The sequence below is a fragment of the Paroedura picta genome, chromosome 10, assembly GCF_049243985.1.
Source record: "Paroedura picta isolate Pp20150507F chromosome 10, Ppicta_v3.0, whole genome shotgun sequence".
Classification (NCBI taxonomy): domain Eukaryota; kingdom Metazoa; phylum Chordata; class Lepidosauria; order Squamata; family Gekkonidae; genus Paroedura; species Paroedura picta.
In genome coordinates, this window is record NC_135378.1 from 31,534,999 (window position 1) to 31,550,801 (window position 15,803).

The 15,803-nt window shown below is 41.8% G+C and overlaps 1 protein-coding gene across 5 annotated transcripts in view; it reads left to right on the forward strand.

Annotated features, from left to right (window-relative positions):
* The first annotated feature begins 1,035 nt into the window (after positions 1-1,035).
* The window catches only part of CEP135 (centrosomal protein 135), a 35,415-nt gene continuing 20,647 nt past the window's right edge, over positions 1,036-15,803 (forward strand). For 3 of the 5 annotated variants that reach the window (XM_077302010.1, XM_077302008.1, XM_077302011.1), the window contains exons 1-11: positions 1,038-1,212; positions 3,505-3,653; positions 4,621-4,811; positions 4,918-5,085; positions 6,616-6,757; positions 7,317-7,401; positions 8,059-8,187; positions 9,644-9,859; positions 10,912-10,977; positions 12,175-12,325; positions 14,713-14,906. In XM_077302010.1, coding sequence (XP_077158125.1) covers positions 3,547-3,653; positions 4,621-4,811; positions 4,918-5,085; positions 6,616-6,757; positions 7,317-7,401; positions 8,059-8,187; positions 9,644-9,859; positions 10,912-10,977; positions 12,175-12,325; positions 14,713-14,906 — 1,449 coding nt within the window. In that variant the 5' untranslated portion in view covers positions 1,038-1,212; positions 3,505-3,546. Of the gene's footprint in view, positions 1,213-1,346; positions 1,508-3,504; positions 3,654-4,620; positions 4,812-4,917; positions 5,086-6,615; positions 6,758-7,316; positions 7,402-8,058; positions 8,188-9,643; positions 9,860-10,911; positions 10,978-12,174; positions 12,326-14,712; positions 14,907-15,803 lie in introns of those variants that run through there. The other 2 variants (XM_077302009.1, XM_077302012.1) reach the window with 2 other exon arrangements.

The window sequence follows — 15,803 nt, forward strand, 5'->3', positions numbered from 1 at the left end:
GAAGAGCCAGGAAGGCAGGAAGGCATCAAACTTGGCTTAGCGAAGTGGGTAGGATACAAGCTGCAAAATGTGGTCCCCATCCAATACAGGGTTTCTAGGAAAGGCTCAGATTGCTGTATGTGTAATTTGGGGGAAAGCAGCAAAATAAGTAGCCCTTCCCATGTATGACTCAACCAACAAGAATCTTCAGGGGATAAATATAAGTAAAGCAAGGTAACTGAAATTCTAGGCATTATCATCCCTTTTTGGGGTAAATTGTAAAGCAGATCAGTACTGCTTGGATTTTGATGTAGAAAAGGTGTAGTTAAAATTTAAATGATTTTTATTTGCTGATCATGTTATATAATTAGATTCACTAGAGATTTGTCAATAGCTTGGCTAATATGAGAGGTTCAAGTAAGCAATTGAGTTTTCACTAATTAAACTCTGAGGGACAATAGTCTTTTGGGGGGGGATTAGGGCTACTAATACACACCTAGAACTACTATGTAATAGCTTTGAATTTTTAATAATGGATGACATCAGCATTCCTGCAGACAAAGGCACTTCACCCAGTGCAACTGGGTTTTATGAAGTGCATACACCGTGTTAGTTGCAAGTGTGCATACTCCAAGGGCAGCACTGATGCTAGAACCAAGTTGCTTTGTTAATCTTGCAGTAAAAGTAGAAAGTAACCTTGGGGCAGTTTAACAGATTACCACAACATTTTACACACTAGGACTAAGCCCTACACCACCGGGTCAAAGCCAGCAGAGAACAGAATGGGACTGCAGCCACCCACCCAGGCGACACTCCCACAGTTCCCCTATCCCGCTGCAAGCGCCAGCAGAGAGCAGCCAAAGTACCCGCGCAGCTCCACTCGCATTCTGACCGGCCGACGCTCGCATCTAATTGGCCGACTCGCTTCGGATCTCGCATCTGATTGGCTAGCACCCTTTGGAGGCCAGTCGAAGTGCTAGAGCCGAAACGCTTCTCGCTAGCTGCCACCAGAGGCCGCTGTGGCCTGCGCGAGCTGGGCTGAGCTCGCCGATCCGTTGCTGGCGGTTGCCGGGGCGACCCCACGCCCGGGCGGAAGCAAGCCGACGCTCGACGCGCGCCATTTTCAAACGGCTCTCCGGGCCCGTGGGCTGTCTTGCTGGGCTTCCTCGGGGGCGGGGAGAGCGATGCGAGGCGCGAGAGGCGGCCCGGGGCCAAACAGGCCCATTCCCCCTGGTGAGTGTAAAGGCCTCGTCGTCGGTTAAAAAAAAAAAAAGGGGGGGGGGGGAGACAACCGAGATTTGAGGCCCGGTTTCCATGGCGATCGCGATCACGGTAGCGCCATGACGTCACTCCGAAGGGCGCCGCCCTGAGGCTTTGTCGAGGCGGCGCTTTCGCGGTGTGGGGCGGCGGCAGCGGCGGGTCTCGTCCGCCTGGGAAGCAGAGCGCTCTTCGTCCCCCCTCCCCGCCCCCTAGGCAGGATTCGCGAGCCCCACTTGTGCTGCAGGAGGCTCTGCGGGGCCCCTGCCAGGTAGGGAATCCCCCGGAATGAGAGCTCCTCTCCAGCGACAGAGAGCAGCTCCCCCGGGGGAAGCGGCTGCTGGGCAGGGGGCGCCTCATGCCCCACTGACGTCCCTCCCCGCCCCCACTCCCGGCTGCACCCCCAAAGTCTCCCGGCCTTCCCCAGCCCAGAGCTGGCAACCCTGTTACCAGGGGTGGTGGGAGCTTTGGAATCAACTGACCCCTTCACTTCGCCGAAAACATTCTGAACTTAAGCTTCCTTCACAAAATATCAACATCGAGCTGGCCTCTCTCCTGTGTTGCATCCCTACCCGGCGTTCTGCTTTACACCCATGGGCAAAATTTTTAGGGCGGTTTTAGAGTTGTTTTAAATTGTGGCTTTAATGTATTGTTGCTTATATGTTGTTCCCCACCTGAGTGGCTCTGGCAGAGAGGGCAGTTTAAAAAATCTAAAAAAAATAGAGAAATAAAATAAACACAAACAAGGAAACAACTTAAAAATAACTGTATAGCACTATGGGGCCCATTGCACATGCTGCGTGTGCTACTAGGCTATACCGCTTCTGTTCTAGGGTAACCAGGACCACCCTTTTACCCTTATGTCTTCCTCCACCCCTCACTTTGTGACCACTTTGCTAGATATTCAGCCCACTGCTCCTGAGCTTCCTTTGCATTGCCGCATCAAATTATAATGGAGTTTTTGTCTCTTGGCCCAGATGCTCATCTAGATGCCTCCAGGCCTGTGAGTCTATAGCAGTGAAATGAAACAGGAACCCACTAAGGCTGGGTTCCCACTAAGCCGGCTTGAGCAATTCCTGGAGGGTTGGGGTTGGGGGGAACCTGGTTAGGTGGGTTTGGGCAAGGAGATGAACCTCAGCAGGAATGTCATGTCATGGAGTTCGCCTTCCAAAGCTGTCATTTCTTCCAGTGGAAAAGGTTCTCTGTAGTCTGGAGCATTTGTCCTTCTGGGTGTCTTCAGGCCTCACCTGGAGGCTAAACAAACATGTGTGAAAACTGTACGAGACTAGATCAAGTTAAGAAAAAAAAAACGCTTTCAATAGGAGTTGTGTAAACAGTAATAGTCAAACTGGCTTTCGGTACTAGGACTGATATCCATCCAATATTAATATCTGCATCCAGCTAGCTTCTTTCAAAGACAAAGCTTTCATTGGAGCATAATCGGTTTTTTTCTTAACTTTAGCCTCATCTGGTTTTTCTGCCTGGAGGCTGGCAACTTGAAGTTGCCTCAAATGATTAGCACATTTTGTCTCACCCTAAGTATGTAGTGAAGTGATCTTTGACTTGAGAGCCAGTTTGGTATAGTGGCTAGGAGTGTGGACTTCCAATCTCATGAGCTGGGTTTGAATCTGCGCTCCCCCACATGCAGCCAGCTGGGTGACCTTGGGCTCACCACGACACTGATAAAGCTGTTCTGACCAAGCAGTGATATCAGGGCTCTCTCAGCCTCACCCACCTCACAGGGTGTCTATTGTGGGGAGAGGAAAGGGAACGCGACTGTAAGCCACTTTGAGCCTCCTTTGGGTAGAGAAAAGCAGCATATAAGAACCAATGGGTTTTTTAAGACATTGTAACCCGCCGCGAGCCATTTGGGAGTGGCGGGAAATAAATCGAAATAATAATAATAATAACTCTTCTAAAAGGTTATGGTAGAATAATTAGTGTTACTTTTTAGGGTACTACTGGATTCCTGTCCTATCTTGCTTCATTGCTATTTATGTAACTCTTTAGCTGCATCAATTGCCTGCCTGTATCTATTTAATACATACAATGTTTAACCTGCCCCTTCCTGGATGTGGAATTGCAAGTCTGTGTTGAGCTGACATCTGAGCTGTGTTGAGCTGACACTGTGCTAGCCTAAATGACTCTTATATGATATGTAGTGTATTTTGGAACTTAATCAGGTCAGGTGTTCCTCAGCCTGGTATGAGGCAGCGTTTTCATTATAATGTGGTCAAAGTACAAATCTCTATTTTTAACTATTTGCAGATCCCTATTTTTGATAAACTTTGTTTAAAGACAACTTCTGCAATGGCTGCAGAGCGAAAGTTCATTAATCTAAGGAAGCGGTTGGATCAGCTGGGCTATCGGCAACCTCTAGGAGTAGAGAGCTTACCTTTGGTGGAAAAGCTGTTCAGGTAACTAAAGAGACCCCTCCACAAAAAAAAAAAAAACACTCGTCTCTACAGCTGGGTTGGTATGTGGTATAATTTATACTAATGGACGCTGGTCTTCTTTTGGCACTTAAGGTTCTGTTGTTTGTCCTGAAATGTAATTTAAAGAATGTATCACTAGAATCCATTGTGATCTCTGCACAGTCTCCTTTAAAAATGCAGAGAAATAGGGTAAACATAGTTTTAAATAAACTTCCTTGCCATTGTTTTGAACTATGTTGGGATTTTACTTCCTAATCCTAGAGCTGGGTTTTCAGACTTGTTTCCTTGATAGGGAACCCTTATTGGCTCTGCTATATTCCTTCAATATCTCCAGCACGGGAAGCCATATGCATGGATAGGTGTTTATTTTCATGCTGAACTGCAAAGGAGACTCCCTGCTCCAAGGGACCTGCCTGGCATTTGGCTTTGGACCAAAGCTCAGCATGATATGAGAGCCCCTCCCCAGTCTCCATCTAATTTTCTGCTATACACACAGGATGTGGCAAGAGTCAGTTCAGGCGACTGCAGTTCTGGGTTGACTGGATAATCAAGCCAGCATTTGTGGTCAATTCTGTGACTAATGGTCCTTGAAGCAGGGGCATCTATCTACAGGAGCATATTTGCCATTGCAGGATTCCTCTTTGAAATTGGTTTCAAAGCCAGCTTCATGTAGTGGTTAGGAGCGTGTACTTCTAGTCTGGCAAGCTGAGTTTGATTTTGCGCTCCTTCACATGCAACCAGCTGGGTGGCCTTGGGCTCGCCACAGCCCTGATAAAGCTGTTCTGACTGAGCAGTAATATCAGGGCTCTCTCAGCCTCACCTACCTCACAGGGTGTCTATCGTGGAGAGAGGAAAGGGAAGGGGATTATAAGCCGCTTTGAGACTCCCGGTAGAGAAAAGCAGCATATAAGAACCAACTTGTCTTCTTCTACCTGTCCTTGGATTTCAGTGATCTTGTTCACACAACTGAGAGTCTCAGGAGTACCAAGTTATCTGCTGGAAAAATTGAAAAAGAATTCAGCAATTTTGATGCTATTTTGGAACCTTATCGAGAAGAAAATGCTAGACTCACCCGTGAAAATAACGAATTACACTTAGAGATTCTGAAACTGAAAGAACAATCAGAACATCAGATCAAAGGTAATATGAAAATTTTATATGACAGCTAAGTTTTGATATCTCATAACTATACAAGTATTCAGGATATTTGTAATGTTTCTGGTGTGTGTGTTTAATTACCTTTAAGATTTGAAAGCTGCATTGAGAAAAGTTGAACATGAGACCGCAGACATGAAATTTCTTAATAACCAGTATATACATAAAATCAGATCACTAGAGAAAGAGAACAAAGCTAAGACTGAAAAAATTCAGCAGCTCCAAGAGAAGAATCTGCAAGCAGTGGTCCAGACCCCAGGTACAGCTTCAGGTGTTAAGTGATTCATTTTGCTCTTTATTCTGACCTGCTATATTTTCATTTCCTAGGGTTGTAGTTCTACACCAAGAAATTTCTGTAAGAATTCAGCATGCACTATTGGGAAACAAAATTCCAATCCGAATGCTTCATCTGCAGCAGCCATATGAACAGGTCACTTACTGACATTAGTGAAGAAAGCATTTCTACATAATATGTGCTTTTCCAGCCCCCTTGAAATCAGAGAAGCCCCTGCAAGTGGTAGGCATTCTAGGTGGCCATTCAAGAGTGAATTCATGCTGCTCAGGATGAACCTTAGCCATGTATTTCAGTAATGATACAGCATCATACATAAATTATAGGCTGCTGAATCTGTGGACAAGCTAAAATATAGTATTCTAGAACTATTAAGTAGTAATTTTGAATATTTTTTGAGAGTTCAGAGTTTAGAAAACCTTTATTGGCATTTTTCTGTATGGCATTAAATACTGAGAATGTGTGTAGCATGAATCTAAGTAGGATTATTCAGAAAATGACCCAATGTATTCAGTGGGATATGCTCCTTAGTAAATTCTCTTGGCTCCTGATTCCACTCCTGAATCCAGTCAACACTTTCTCTCTTGATAAGCGTTTCTCAACTGCATAAAAGAATTGTGTAGGATTTTGTTGCTTTTTCGCAGCGGAACATCTTGGTGCTTGTATATAGATTGTTGTATTTTAGTGCTTGGGTTTTAAATTATTTTAAGGGAATTTTATTGGGATTTTTATGGTTATTGTTTTCTACCACGAGCCTCTGCAGGAGTGGCGGGCTCCAAATAATAATAATAATAATACCCACGTATAAGCCAAGGAGGGCTTTTTCAATGTGAAAAAGGGTGCTGAAAAACTAGGCTTATACGTGAGTATATAGGGTAAGTATGTAATGCTATTTAGAATCTAACTTTCTGTTCTCAGGATAGGATAGCATACTCAGCAAAGCTTTTCACTTGAGGGGTTTCTTCCATGCTTTGTGTGGAGATGGATGGGGCTAACAAGTTGTTTTTAATTCTTTACACAACTGGGAAAGTGTCTGCCATTAATCACCAACTTTACATTTTTATTGGCTCAAATTTTTGTAAATGACAATTGAACCCAATTGAATTGCTTTTCTAGGTTTTCTAGCAAAGAATTTTCATACTGCATATGATGTTGTTTTTTAATTTGCAACTAATTTATTTTCTTCTTAATATCTGCACCCTTATGATTCCTGTTCCATTGTCTGAGGAAGTGTGCCTGCACACGAAAGCTCAAGCCTTGAATAAATCTTTGCTGGTCTTAAAGGTGCCATTGGACTCAAATTTTGTGATTCTTCAGGGTTGTTTCTTCAAGCTCCCTGTGCTTTCTCTTTTTCTTTCCATTTTTTCCCCAACTTTGGTCCCTGTATAAATGTTTCACATCATAAACAAATAAATGCAGGGTTTCTCCCCTGCCCCATATTGATGAGTAAAGTTTGTTTGGGTTCGTTTTTAAAGTTATGCTAATTTATCTTGTTAGGTGGCAGGAAAAGAAATATTCCATTCAGGCGTCAACGCATGCAAATAGATCAGCCAGTCCCTCCCTCAGGAGTTGATGCCTATCCAATTCCTCAGCCAGATGACCCGTATATTGCAGATCTTCTTCACGTTGCTGATAACAGGTGATTGGTGTATCATTTAAATGGATAAGTATTGAGAATGCTGTTATAATATTTCTGTCTTGTCTTCCATGTTTGTGATAGAACTAAATAAGCCCTTAAGTGGGACAGGAATCAGTTTAAGTCTTCAACCCTGTTCTGCTTGTGTGTGTAGGGGGTTGTCTTTTTATTGATAAAGGGTGAATGGCAGAATTCTATTTTGCACAGTGCTGTGTGTTTGTCCCTTTGTTAAGTCTGTATTGGGTAGGGGGGTTAATTCCACCCCAGTTTTAAAAAGTGTTTTCTGTTCACGTGAACCTTCATTCTACCAAATTTAACCAGGAGCTGCTCCAGGCCTAGGTGCAGCAGCAGCAGATACTAGGAACTGCTAATGAATATTATACATATTTTTTTGTTGTTATTAATGTTTTAAAGCAATTTTCCCATTATTTCTCACACTGATTCTTTTTAGTGTATGAAAGTAACTTGCTTGTGGTCCATTTTGCTCAAGCACCCAGAGATAGTGATAAAATTATCTCTGAGGCGAATACTTTTAATATTCCTGAATGAAACTCTGTTTCAGAATTCATGAGCTGCAGCTGGAAGTGGCGGACTATCAGGAGAAATTAGAGATAGCTGAACGTGGAATGAAGAATTATAGCAAACAGGTAAGATATTATCTATTTTTAAATTCTATAATCTGAAGATTGGTCCATCTTGAAGACCCAGTTAACACACAACATTTATAAGGGTTTTTTAAAATCTAATTGTATCTTCCTCTTGTTATGTGAGCCTACTGTGACTTCTGTATTGTGTTTGTATGCATATTGTAGAAGTGTGTTTGCACATGAATACTTATACCTTGAATTAAAAATTGGTCTTAAAGACTGCTGGACTCAAACTTTGTTCTGTAGTTTATTAAGCATTAATTTTGGGCACCCAGCCTGAGAAAGTCCAAGAAGCCATTGTGCTTTATAAGTTTGAGAATAAGTTAATATTTTTTATATTATTGCCGGTCTGTATAGTTTTTGACACTTGAAAAGTCTATATGATACTGTACAACCTTGGGGTAATAGCATTGCCTCTGCCACATCCTTTCTGGTAACTCATTTGCAGTTGATCATTTTGTCCCATGAAGGATAATGGGAACTACTGGTGCAAAATCATTATTTTTTTTGGGGGGGGGGGCGGGGGGAGCTCTAGCATTCCATAATGGCACTGTCAGATTCAATAATTCATGTTCCAGTATCATATGTGTTTAATTCAGAATTCCTGAACAGGTGTTTCCAGTACTGATGCTAAACATTTCTATTTTGTCTTCATAGGTTGAGTTACGAGATGCAGAAATTGAGCGTTTAGTATTAGCTCTGGATGGTGGTCGCTCTCATGACGTTATATCTCTAGAGGCCAGAAACAGAAGTAATGAAAAAATAATTGCTCATTTAAATTTACAGGTAAGACTTTGAGATTGGTCCACAGCTCTACTAGCTGTGAGACAAGCTGTTTAGAACTGTTTCTCAGCATTGGAGCTGCTTCAGCCTTAAAAATATTCACAAGATTTCTCTGACCACACTAACAGATCTCACAGAATCCTGCGCTAACCTATCCTTTCTATAGCTACTTTGTCTCAGCACATTAATAAAGCAGTTGGAGAACTGGTGAAATGTCTTGTGTTATTCCTGACTTGGCCACTTTTACCAAAAACTTGAAGTCATCATCATATATGACATTAGCTGCCTGCTAGCCTTGGATTTCATAGCTTAAGAACAGGAAATAACACGTCGAATAATTATGAAGTATTTGTTGCAAACTGATGCTGCCTATTCAGCATGGCTGCACTTCAGTGATTCTAGTCCTTCCTGGTAGACATAGTACAGAGGGTGATGCTGTGGGGGCCTTTTGCTCTGCAGTGTTGTGTTTATACTGTGGAGTTTTATATAGCCATTTACCATCTCTCTCTGACTGGAAGAGGTTTCTGATAAGATGCCGTCAAAGTTTGGATGACACTCAATTCTTTGATGTGGATGTAGATGTTCTTAGTAAGTTCTTGGAATTAGAAATAGCCTAGATGGGGGCTCATATTCCTCAGTCCAGATGAGGTGGAGCTATTGTGGGTTATTGGCTTGGCTGTGAAGGAGTTATGTGCACTTGCTGCTAAAGATCATTTTAATAATAGAAGATATTCCAACTCACATATACACTCTCGTGTGGCTTCTATAGCGCAGAACCTTTCATCAGTTTCAGTTGATGGACAGTTCACCCCCTTCTGATAACATCCATCTTGTGGTCAAATGTAAACTTGATTAGCTGGGCATTATATATGGGGATGCCCTGGAAAAGTCTGCTGAAACTTTGACTGGCCTAACCTTGAGTGATCAGGTTGGTGATAAAACTTGCCTTGGGGATTGTATCTTTTCCATTATGAAAGTTACTAGCTTCCTGTCAGTTTTTGGGGACAATTTAAAATGCTTGCTTTAATCAGTAATTCCCTGTATTACATGGGATCAGGTATCTGAAGGCCCATCTTTTATACAAATCTGCCTGCAGTCATGATATTATTTTTTCTGTGGTGGTGTCTCTGGTTTGGAACTCCATCTTGCGCCATCATTACTTTCTTAGATACCAGGTTATGGACATCTCATTTAGTTTAAGTTTTAATAATATCGTTTGGGGATTTTATTGTATTGCTGCTGGATTTCTACCACTGATTTCTACTGCTGTATTTTTTTTTCACTTGTGGTTGTGAAATTTATCTAAAGTTTGTAAGCTGCTTTGTATATTTTTGAAAGTGGAAAGGTCAGTGCAAATATTTTACAATTAATACAGATGACTAATTTTCATGTGTGGCACTACTTCACCAGTGTTAGCAATATGCAATCACTTGTTATGGTGTGAATATATATATTTTAGGTGGAATTTTTGCAGCAGACAAACCAAGAGCTTGAAATGCGCATACAAGATCTTTTGGACAGTAGGAAAAATGTGACCAGCGAGGTGGCTAATTTAAGTAATAAAAATGAAGAACTGTGCCAGGAATTGAGTGAAATAGATCATTTGGCACAGCAGCTGGAAAGACACAAAGAAATTGTTCTAGAGACAGCAGATAAAGAAATTGGGGAGGCAAAGGTAAGGAATTCTCTACTTTGGGAGAACAAAAAGAATACATTCCAACTATCTTTGAAAGTTTTCAGGAAACTTTGTACACATTTTGTTATTTTCTACAGTTCCTCTTAGTCTTCCCCCAAAATAAACTGCAATCATTCACTATGGGAAATGGTTAATGTGGGGTCAGATTGTGTATGTAGCACTATATTCTTATGTTGTGCACACATTTTTTCTGCATGGGTTTTCCATTCCCTTCATTTAGAACATAGTCATCAGTTTTATGATGAACATAGGCCAGTTTTATAGTTACAAAGAAACACCAGAACTAAGTAATCATTTCTCCTCTCCCCCCCCATACACAGAGTGCATTTGAAGATGCAGGCTTGACCATTCTTATAAAAACATTTCCAGCCCCACAGGAAGGATAAGCTGTTCCACTTGGGATTCAGTGACTCTCCTAGGTCCTGCAGCATCATCTCTGTAGATTCACTTCTGTAAATCTTTTTCTGGGTATTTCCATTGCCACCAGAATCTTCTGTAGCTATTCAGTTACTCCCCAATTTCTGGGATTTTTGTTATATGCACTGCTACTTCTGTGTCTATGGGTTAAATACCTGGTCCCCCATGTAGCCCAGTTCTAGTAAAAAGTGATGGCAATCAGCAGTTGTAAAAACTTTTTTTTGCCATGTTGTAAAGGAATGTAAGCCTTTGAATATGTTCCCTAAAGAACATTGCACTCTGCAAATAATAATTAATTGGTGAACCCTGGCCTCACAGAGGTCCAGCTGACCTTGATCAGAACCAGAGCCTTTTCAGCCTTGGCTCCGACCTGGTGGAATGAGTGGCCAGTTGAGATTTGGGCCCTGATGGAGCTGTCATAGTTCTTAGAATTCTTCTGCAGGTCTGTTATTAACTAGGCAGGTTATTCCTAGATCAATTTAATCAGCATCTTTCTCATGTTTTATTAGGCAACCATTCTTAGATTATAGTTACAAGAAACATTTCTACCTTATATAATAATCTATTATAAAAACCTTTCACCATTTTTAAATGTTGTTGCTTGTGATTTAAAGGAAGAAATTAAAAAAAGGGATGATGAAATCCAGGATTGTGAAGAAACTATAGCCAGACTTAAATCAGTAAGTAGTGTCCCCCCTTAAACTGAATTTAGTTTAACATTTTAATAACATGCTAGAAACTGCAGTAGAAGAAAATCTAGTAGCATCTTTATAGCACAGTATCTTTATACCTCTGTTGTAGTGGATTTATAGCCAAAAGGTAACAAATGAAACATTTATTAGAGTTATCTCCTGAAACTTTTCCAAAATAGTGGCTGTAGGCTTAGATTATATTGGGACAACAGATTTCAAAACAGTGATCCTAAACTATGTTGATTGGAAGACGTTGTATGTTGAGTTCTAATAATCATACATAATTGCTCGATTACTCTTCAATCCTTTTGACGTTGAGAGAGCTATGTTGAAATCAAGCTGTGCCTGAGTGGGTATGATCCAGTGAAATCCTATTGATTTCAGTGGTGAAGAGTGGCTTGGGAAGCAGATTCTCCACTGCCCCATGCTCAAAACATATACTGTATATACTCGCATATAAGCTGAGTTTTTCAGCCCCTTTTTAAGCTGAAAAAGTCCCCCTCGGCTTATATGCGGGTATTAAAAAAAACAGCTGCCAGACAAGATGGGAAAGTGGGAGAGAAGTATACTTGCCTGAAGAGCAGCAGCAGGAACAAAGGAGAGACGCAGCAAGCCCGGGAGGGAAAGAACAGTCTCCGCCTCCCCGTCTCCCTGCCTTTAGGAGGCCAGCAGGAGGCTAGCATGTGAAGGAAGCCCTGAAGCTCTCTGAACAGAGAGCAGAAGGAGGAAACGCCCCTAGAGGAAGGCATGGAAAGTGGGGAGAACAGAACACACTGAGCTAAGAAGAAGGGAAGCAGCACAGGATTGGATATCAAAAGGCAAGACCATTCAGAGGGAATGAGGGAGGAGGGAAGGTGGGAAGAAAAGGGGTAAAAAAGATCCTGTCCAAAATGGGAGGGGTGAGGGGAGGAAAGGAGAAAAAGCCACTACCCAAACACCACCTTCGGCTTATATGCGAGTCAATAAGTTTTCCAGTATTTTGGGGTGAAATTAGGTGCCTCCGCTTATATGCGAGTATATACGGTAATTCTGTGTTTTGATGATGTCTTCCTATTCTTCTCTGTAAACAGTCTTCACCATTAGAACTTTTGTGTCTTAACTTGTTTTAGACATGTCTGTGATAATACAAAATGCTGGCTTCCTTATTGTGTTTTATGAATACATTTTCAAATATTTTTGTTTCAGGAGCTGTTTTCATCTCGTAGAGAAAAAGACAAACTAACAGAAGAACTATTTAGGAAAACAGAAGAAAAGCAAACACTTGAGTTTGTCTTAAATCAGGCTCAGCAAGACAACCACAGGCTAGCCAAAAAAGTTGAAAACTTTGAAATTATAGGTGAGTGGGTCACATAACCTGGTCTGTACTCTAAAGCAGTGGTCCCCAACCTTTTTATCACCGGAGACCACTCAACGCCTTTTACTGAGGCCCGGTGGAGGGGGGGTAGTTTACTTCTCTACTCTCAACCACTGCTCTAATGCTCTCTGATCGCTATGGTAATGTTTAAACATCCCTTCAAAATAAGATACAGACACGCCACAACAATGAAGTGTGTTGTAAAGGGCTGGGGGGGATGAAGTAAAGGGCCCGGTGGGGGGGGGAGAAGGCGTCCTTCGGGGTCCACCTCCAATTAGTTGAAGGACCACATGTGGTCCGCGGCCCACAGGTTGGGGATCGCTACTCTAAAGCAAACTGATCAGTACCAAAAGCCTCCTGACAACTGAAAGTTTCAGCTTTCAGAAACTTCACATAATTTACGGCCTAGCAGAACTGCTTATTTTTGAAATATTTTACTACTGTCTATATATTTCAGGGGTTTAACTTATCTTTCTTGTCCTGTCCTCAGTGGGACTGTAGGGTTAACACTTTATGCATATTTCTGCCCTTATTTTGATATCTGGATATCCTCACATTGAAACTTTTAATGTGTGTTGCTCTTTCATCTCCCTCCCCCCTCTTTTTGGATTTATCATTTGATGTTCTTGTAGGTCATCTCTCAATCTTCTCAGTTTCACACTACCCACCTGGAACTGGGACACCCATAATAGCAACAAATTCTAGATGTGGCTGTAACACTGTTCAAGCATAAGCATGACTGTATAGACCAGTGGTTCTCAACCTGGCAGTCAGGACCACTTTAAGGGGCAAGGGCAGGGCAAGCAGTTTGGCAAGGGGGGTGGGTGTTGCCATTGTTGCCGCTCCTCCTGCAGGCGCCCGTGGTCAGCCATCAGCTGCTCCAGCAGTACCTCCAGCAGAACGCAGTCTCCCAACAGGCACTTCAGGTGACACTACAGCTTGGTGGGACAAGAGGCAGAACTGAACTGAGAAACTCCCGGGGGGGAAACCAATTTATATACAATCATGAACAATGGATCTTCCCGCCATTGGTCAGTTTTGGTTTAATTTCTGTGAAAGAACACTTGCATAATTTTTTGGTTGGGGGTCACCACAAAATGAGGAACTGGATTAAAGGGTTGCAGCATTAGGAAGGTTGAGAACCACTGGTATAGACCTTGAAGTGGCATCACTTTGAATATTAAAAAGCCCTCCTCACAGAAGTAGAACAGTGGAAATGGGAGAGGGAGCAGTTCTGTGCATGCAGAACAATATAACTACATATATTAATGAAAACAAAACACTTTCATTTGTCTTTATTTTTCCACATGGTTGTGGTGTTCAGTTAGCAGCACTATTTAACCAGCTGTTTGCCATCCTTTTTGTGTTTTCACAAACACACACATAATTTGTAGTATATACGCCCTTGTGTGCTCTCTTTGTTCATATCTTCCCATTTTTGTTTTTGGTGCTCCCAAGATAATTTCAGACTTTCAGCTACTCTGGGGAGTTTTGTTGTTCCCATATTTCTTATGATCTGCAGTGTGAAATTTATATAGTTTGTTTTTTGATCCATGTTATCAATAGCTCCTCATTCAGCCTATTTGGCACCTGCACTAACCCACTCCTCAACTTCCTCCCCCTTATGCTTCTGTTAGCAGTGGGGGATTTAATACTGAGCTTGGGTGTTGTCTGTGAAAGAAAAGACACAATGTTGTTGGGATCTTGTGGTCCTTGGATCTACTTCCTGTGCTTCTAAGTGGTTGGTAAAAGTTGCTCAAATGAGACCTTTGTCCCAGTGCTCTGAAGTGGTCGTGGATGAAATATAGTACAGCAGTAAATTAGCCACTGAAGTTTAAGTGCTAGACACTCAGTTTTAGCAAGTCAAGTTTAGAGTTGAGAACAATTTTTATAGAGTATTTTGGTTCTTACAAGTAATCTTGTAATAGGAATAAAAGTAATGTTCAAACTTGTTATGGAAATGGAAGTTATTGTTAACTTGTACATGGCCATACATTTCCTTCAGCATTGGAAAAAGGCTCGCCTGAGCCTTCGGGAAGGGCGGTATATAAATGTGAAAAATAAATAAATAAAAACATATTTTTAGCTGTTGGATGCAGATTTGTTTAATCAAAGCAGCTAGTTGTTTTGTTAATTGGTTACCAAATAAAATAACATAGGTGTTATTGAATGGTGACAGAGGTGGAAGTTTTAGCTCCAGATTTGCTAGTTTTTACTGCTTTTTTTCAGCCTTGTGAGGGATTTTGAGTCAAAGTAGGAAGATTACAGATGAGCTTGATTTTACATCCTGAGTAATTGCTTCTGGGTTACTTTATTGGTTTATGGTAGGTATGTTCTTGTTCATTCTTCTTGGTTTCATTTCCCTTCAGAACGGGAACTTGTTATAGAAGCAGAGAGAATTAGACTAGAAGGTGGTATCGCACTTGGAGACAAGTCGCCTTCTCGTATAGATGCATTTGTAAAGACGATAGAAGAGGACAGGGATTACTATAAGCGAGAGCTGGAGTGTCTTCAAAAGATTGTCAAACGAAGATTAAGCCCTTTGCAAAAATCTCCAGAAAAGGTAATGTCTGTCTGTTTTTTATTATTATATTTAATTATTCCTTCTTGAATACTTCCTTCTTGAAGTCCCCCAGAACTCAGAAACATCAAGTTTTCACTGGTCTTAACAGCTTCATGCCAGTGCTCAGAAATGTCTGTCTTGGCTAAAGGCAGTTCAAAGTGGCAGATGTGATTCTCTTCTCCATTTGTATCCTACAGATCCCTGAGAGATAAACAGAGAATGGTTGGCCCAAGATCACCCTGTAAGGTTCATAATGGAATGTGGATTCCCATGCCAGTGGGACATCCACACAGCAGTTTCCCCCCTCATTGTTTGCGACTCCGCTCCCCTGGCCATCATTTCCCATTTCTTCTACCAGAGCACTTTGGAAATTGCTGGACTGCTATTAACACCAAAATGTTATAGTGATCTTTTTTAAAAACGAAAGCTGTGATCGGGTAGATAGTGGAAATAGATCATTATTATGTTACTAAAAGATCCCCAGTGGAAGGGGGAGTGAGGTCTGAAGCAAGGAAAATGTTGCCATGGGGGGCTGTGGCAAAAATGCACACCTTTCTGTGTCCACATTGTGTCCAAAGGTTACTTGACAGTAAACTTTCCTAAAAGATCATACCAAATCATGCCTGTGAAAGATTCCAAAGAAGCAGGATGAATGAGGTGACTTCATGTGGATGCATTCTAGAATAGTGGCTCTTCGTGAGGACGATAAGGCTGAGCAAAACGTCCACATGGAAGCAGCCACACTGCCGGTTCCTAATGCAATGGATGGGTGTCTGACTGCTGCCTTCCCTCCCTCTGAACACCCTCTTAACCTTGATTATTTATGTTAGTAGCATATGCTGGTCCCAGTTTTTTAGATGGTGTCCACATTGTTTACTTTAACTGATGTAAGCTTGA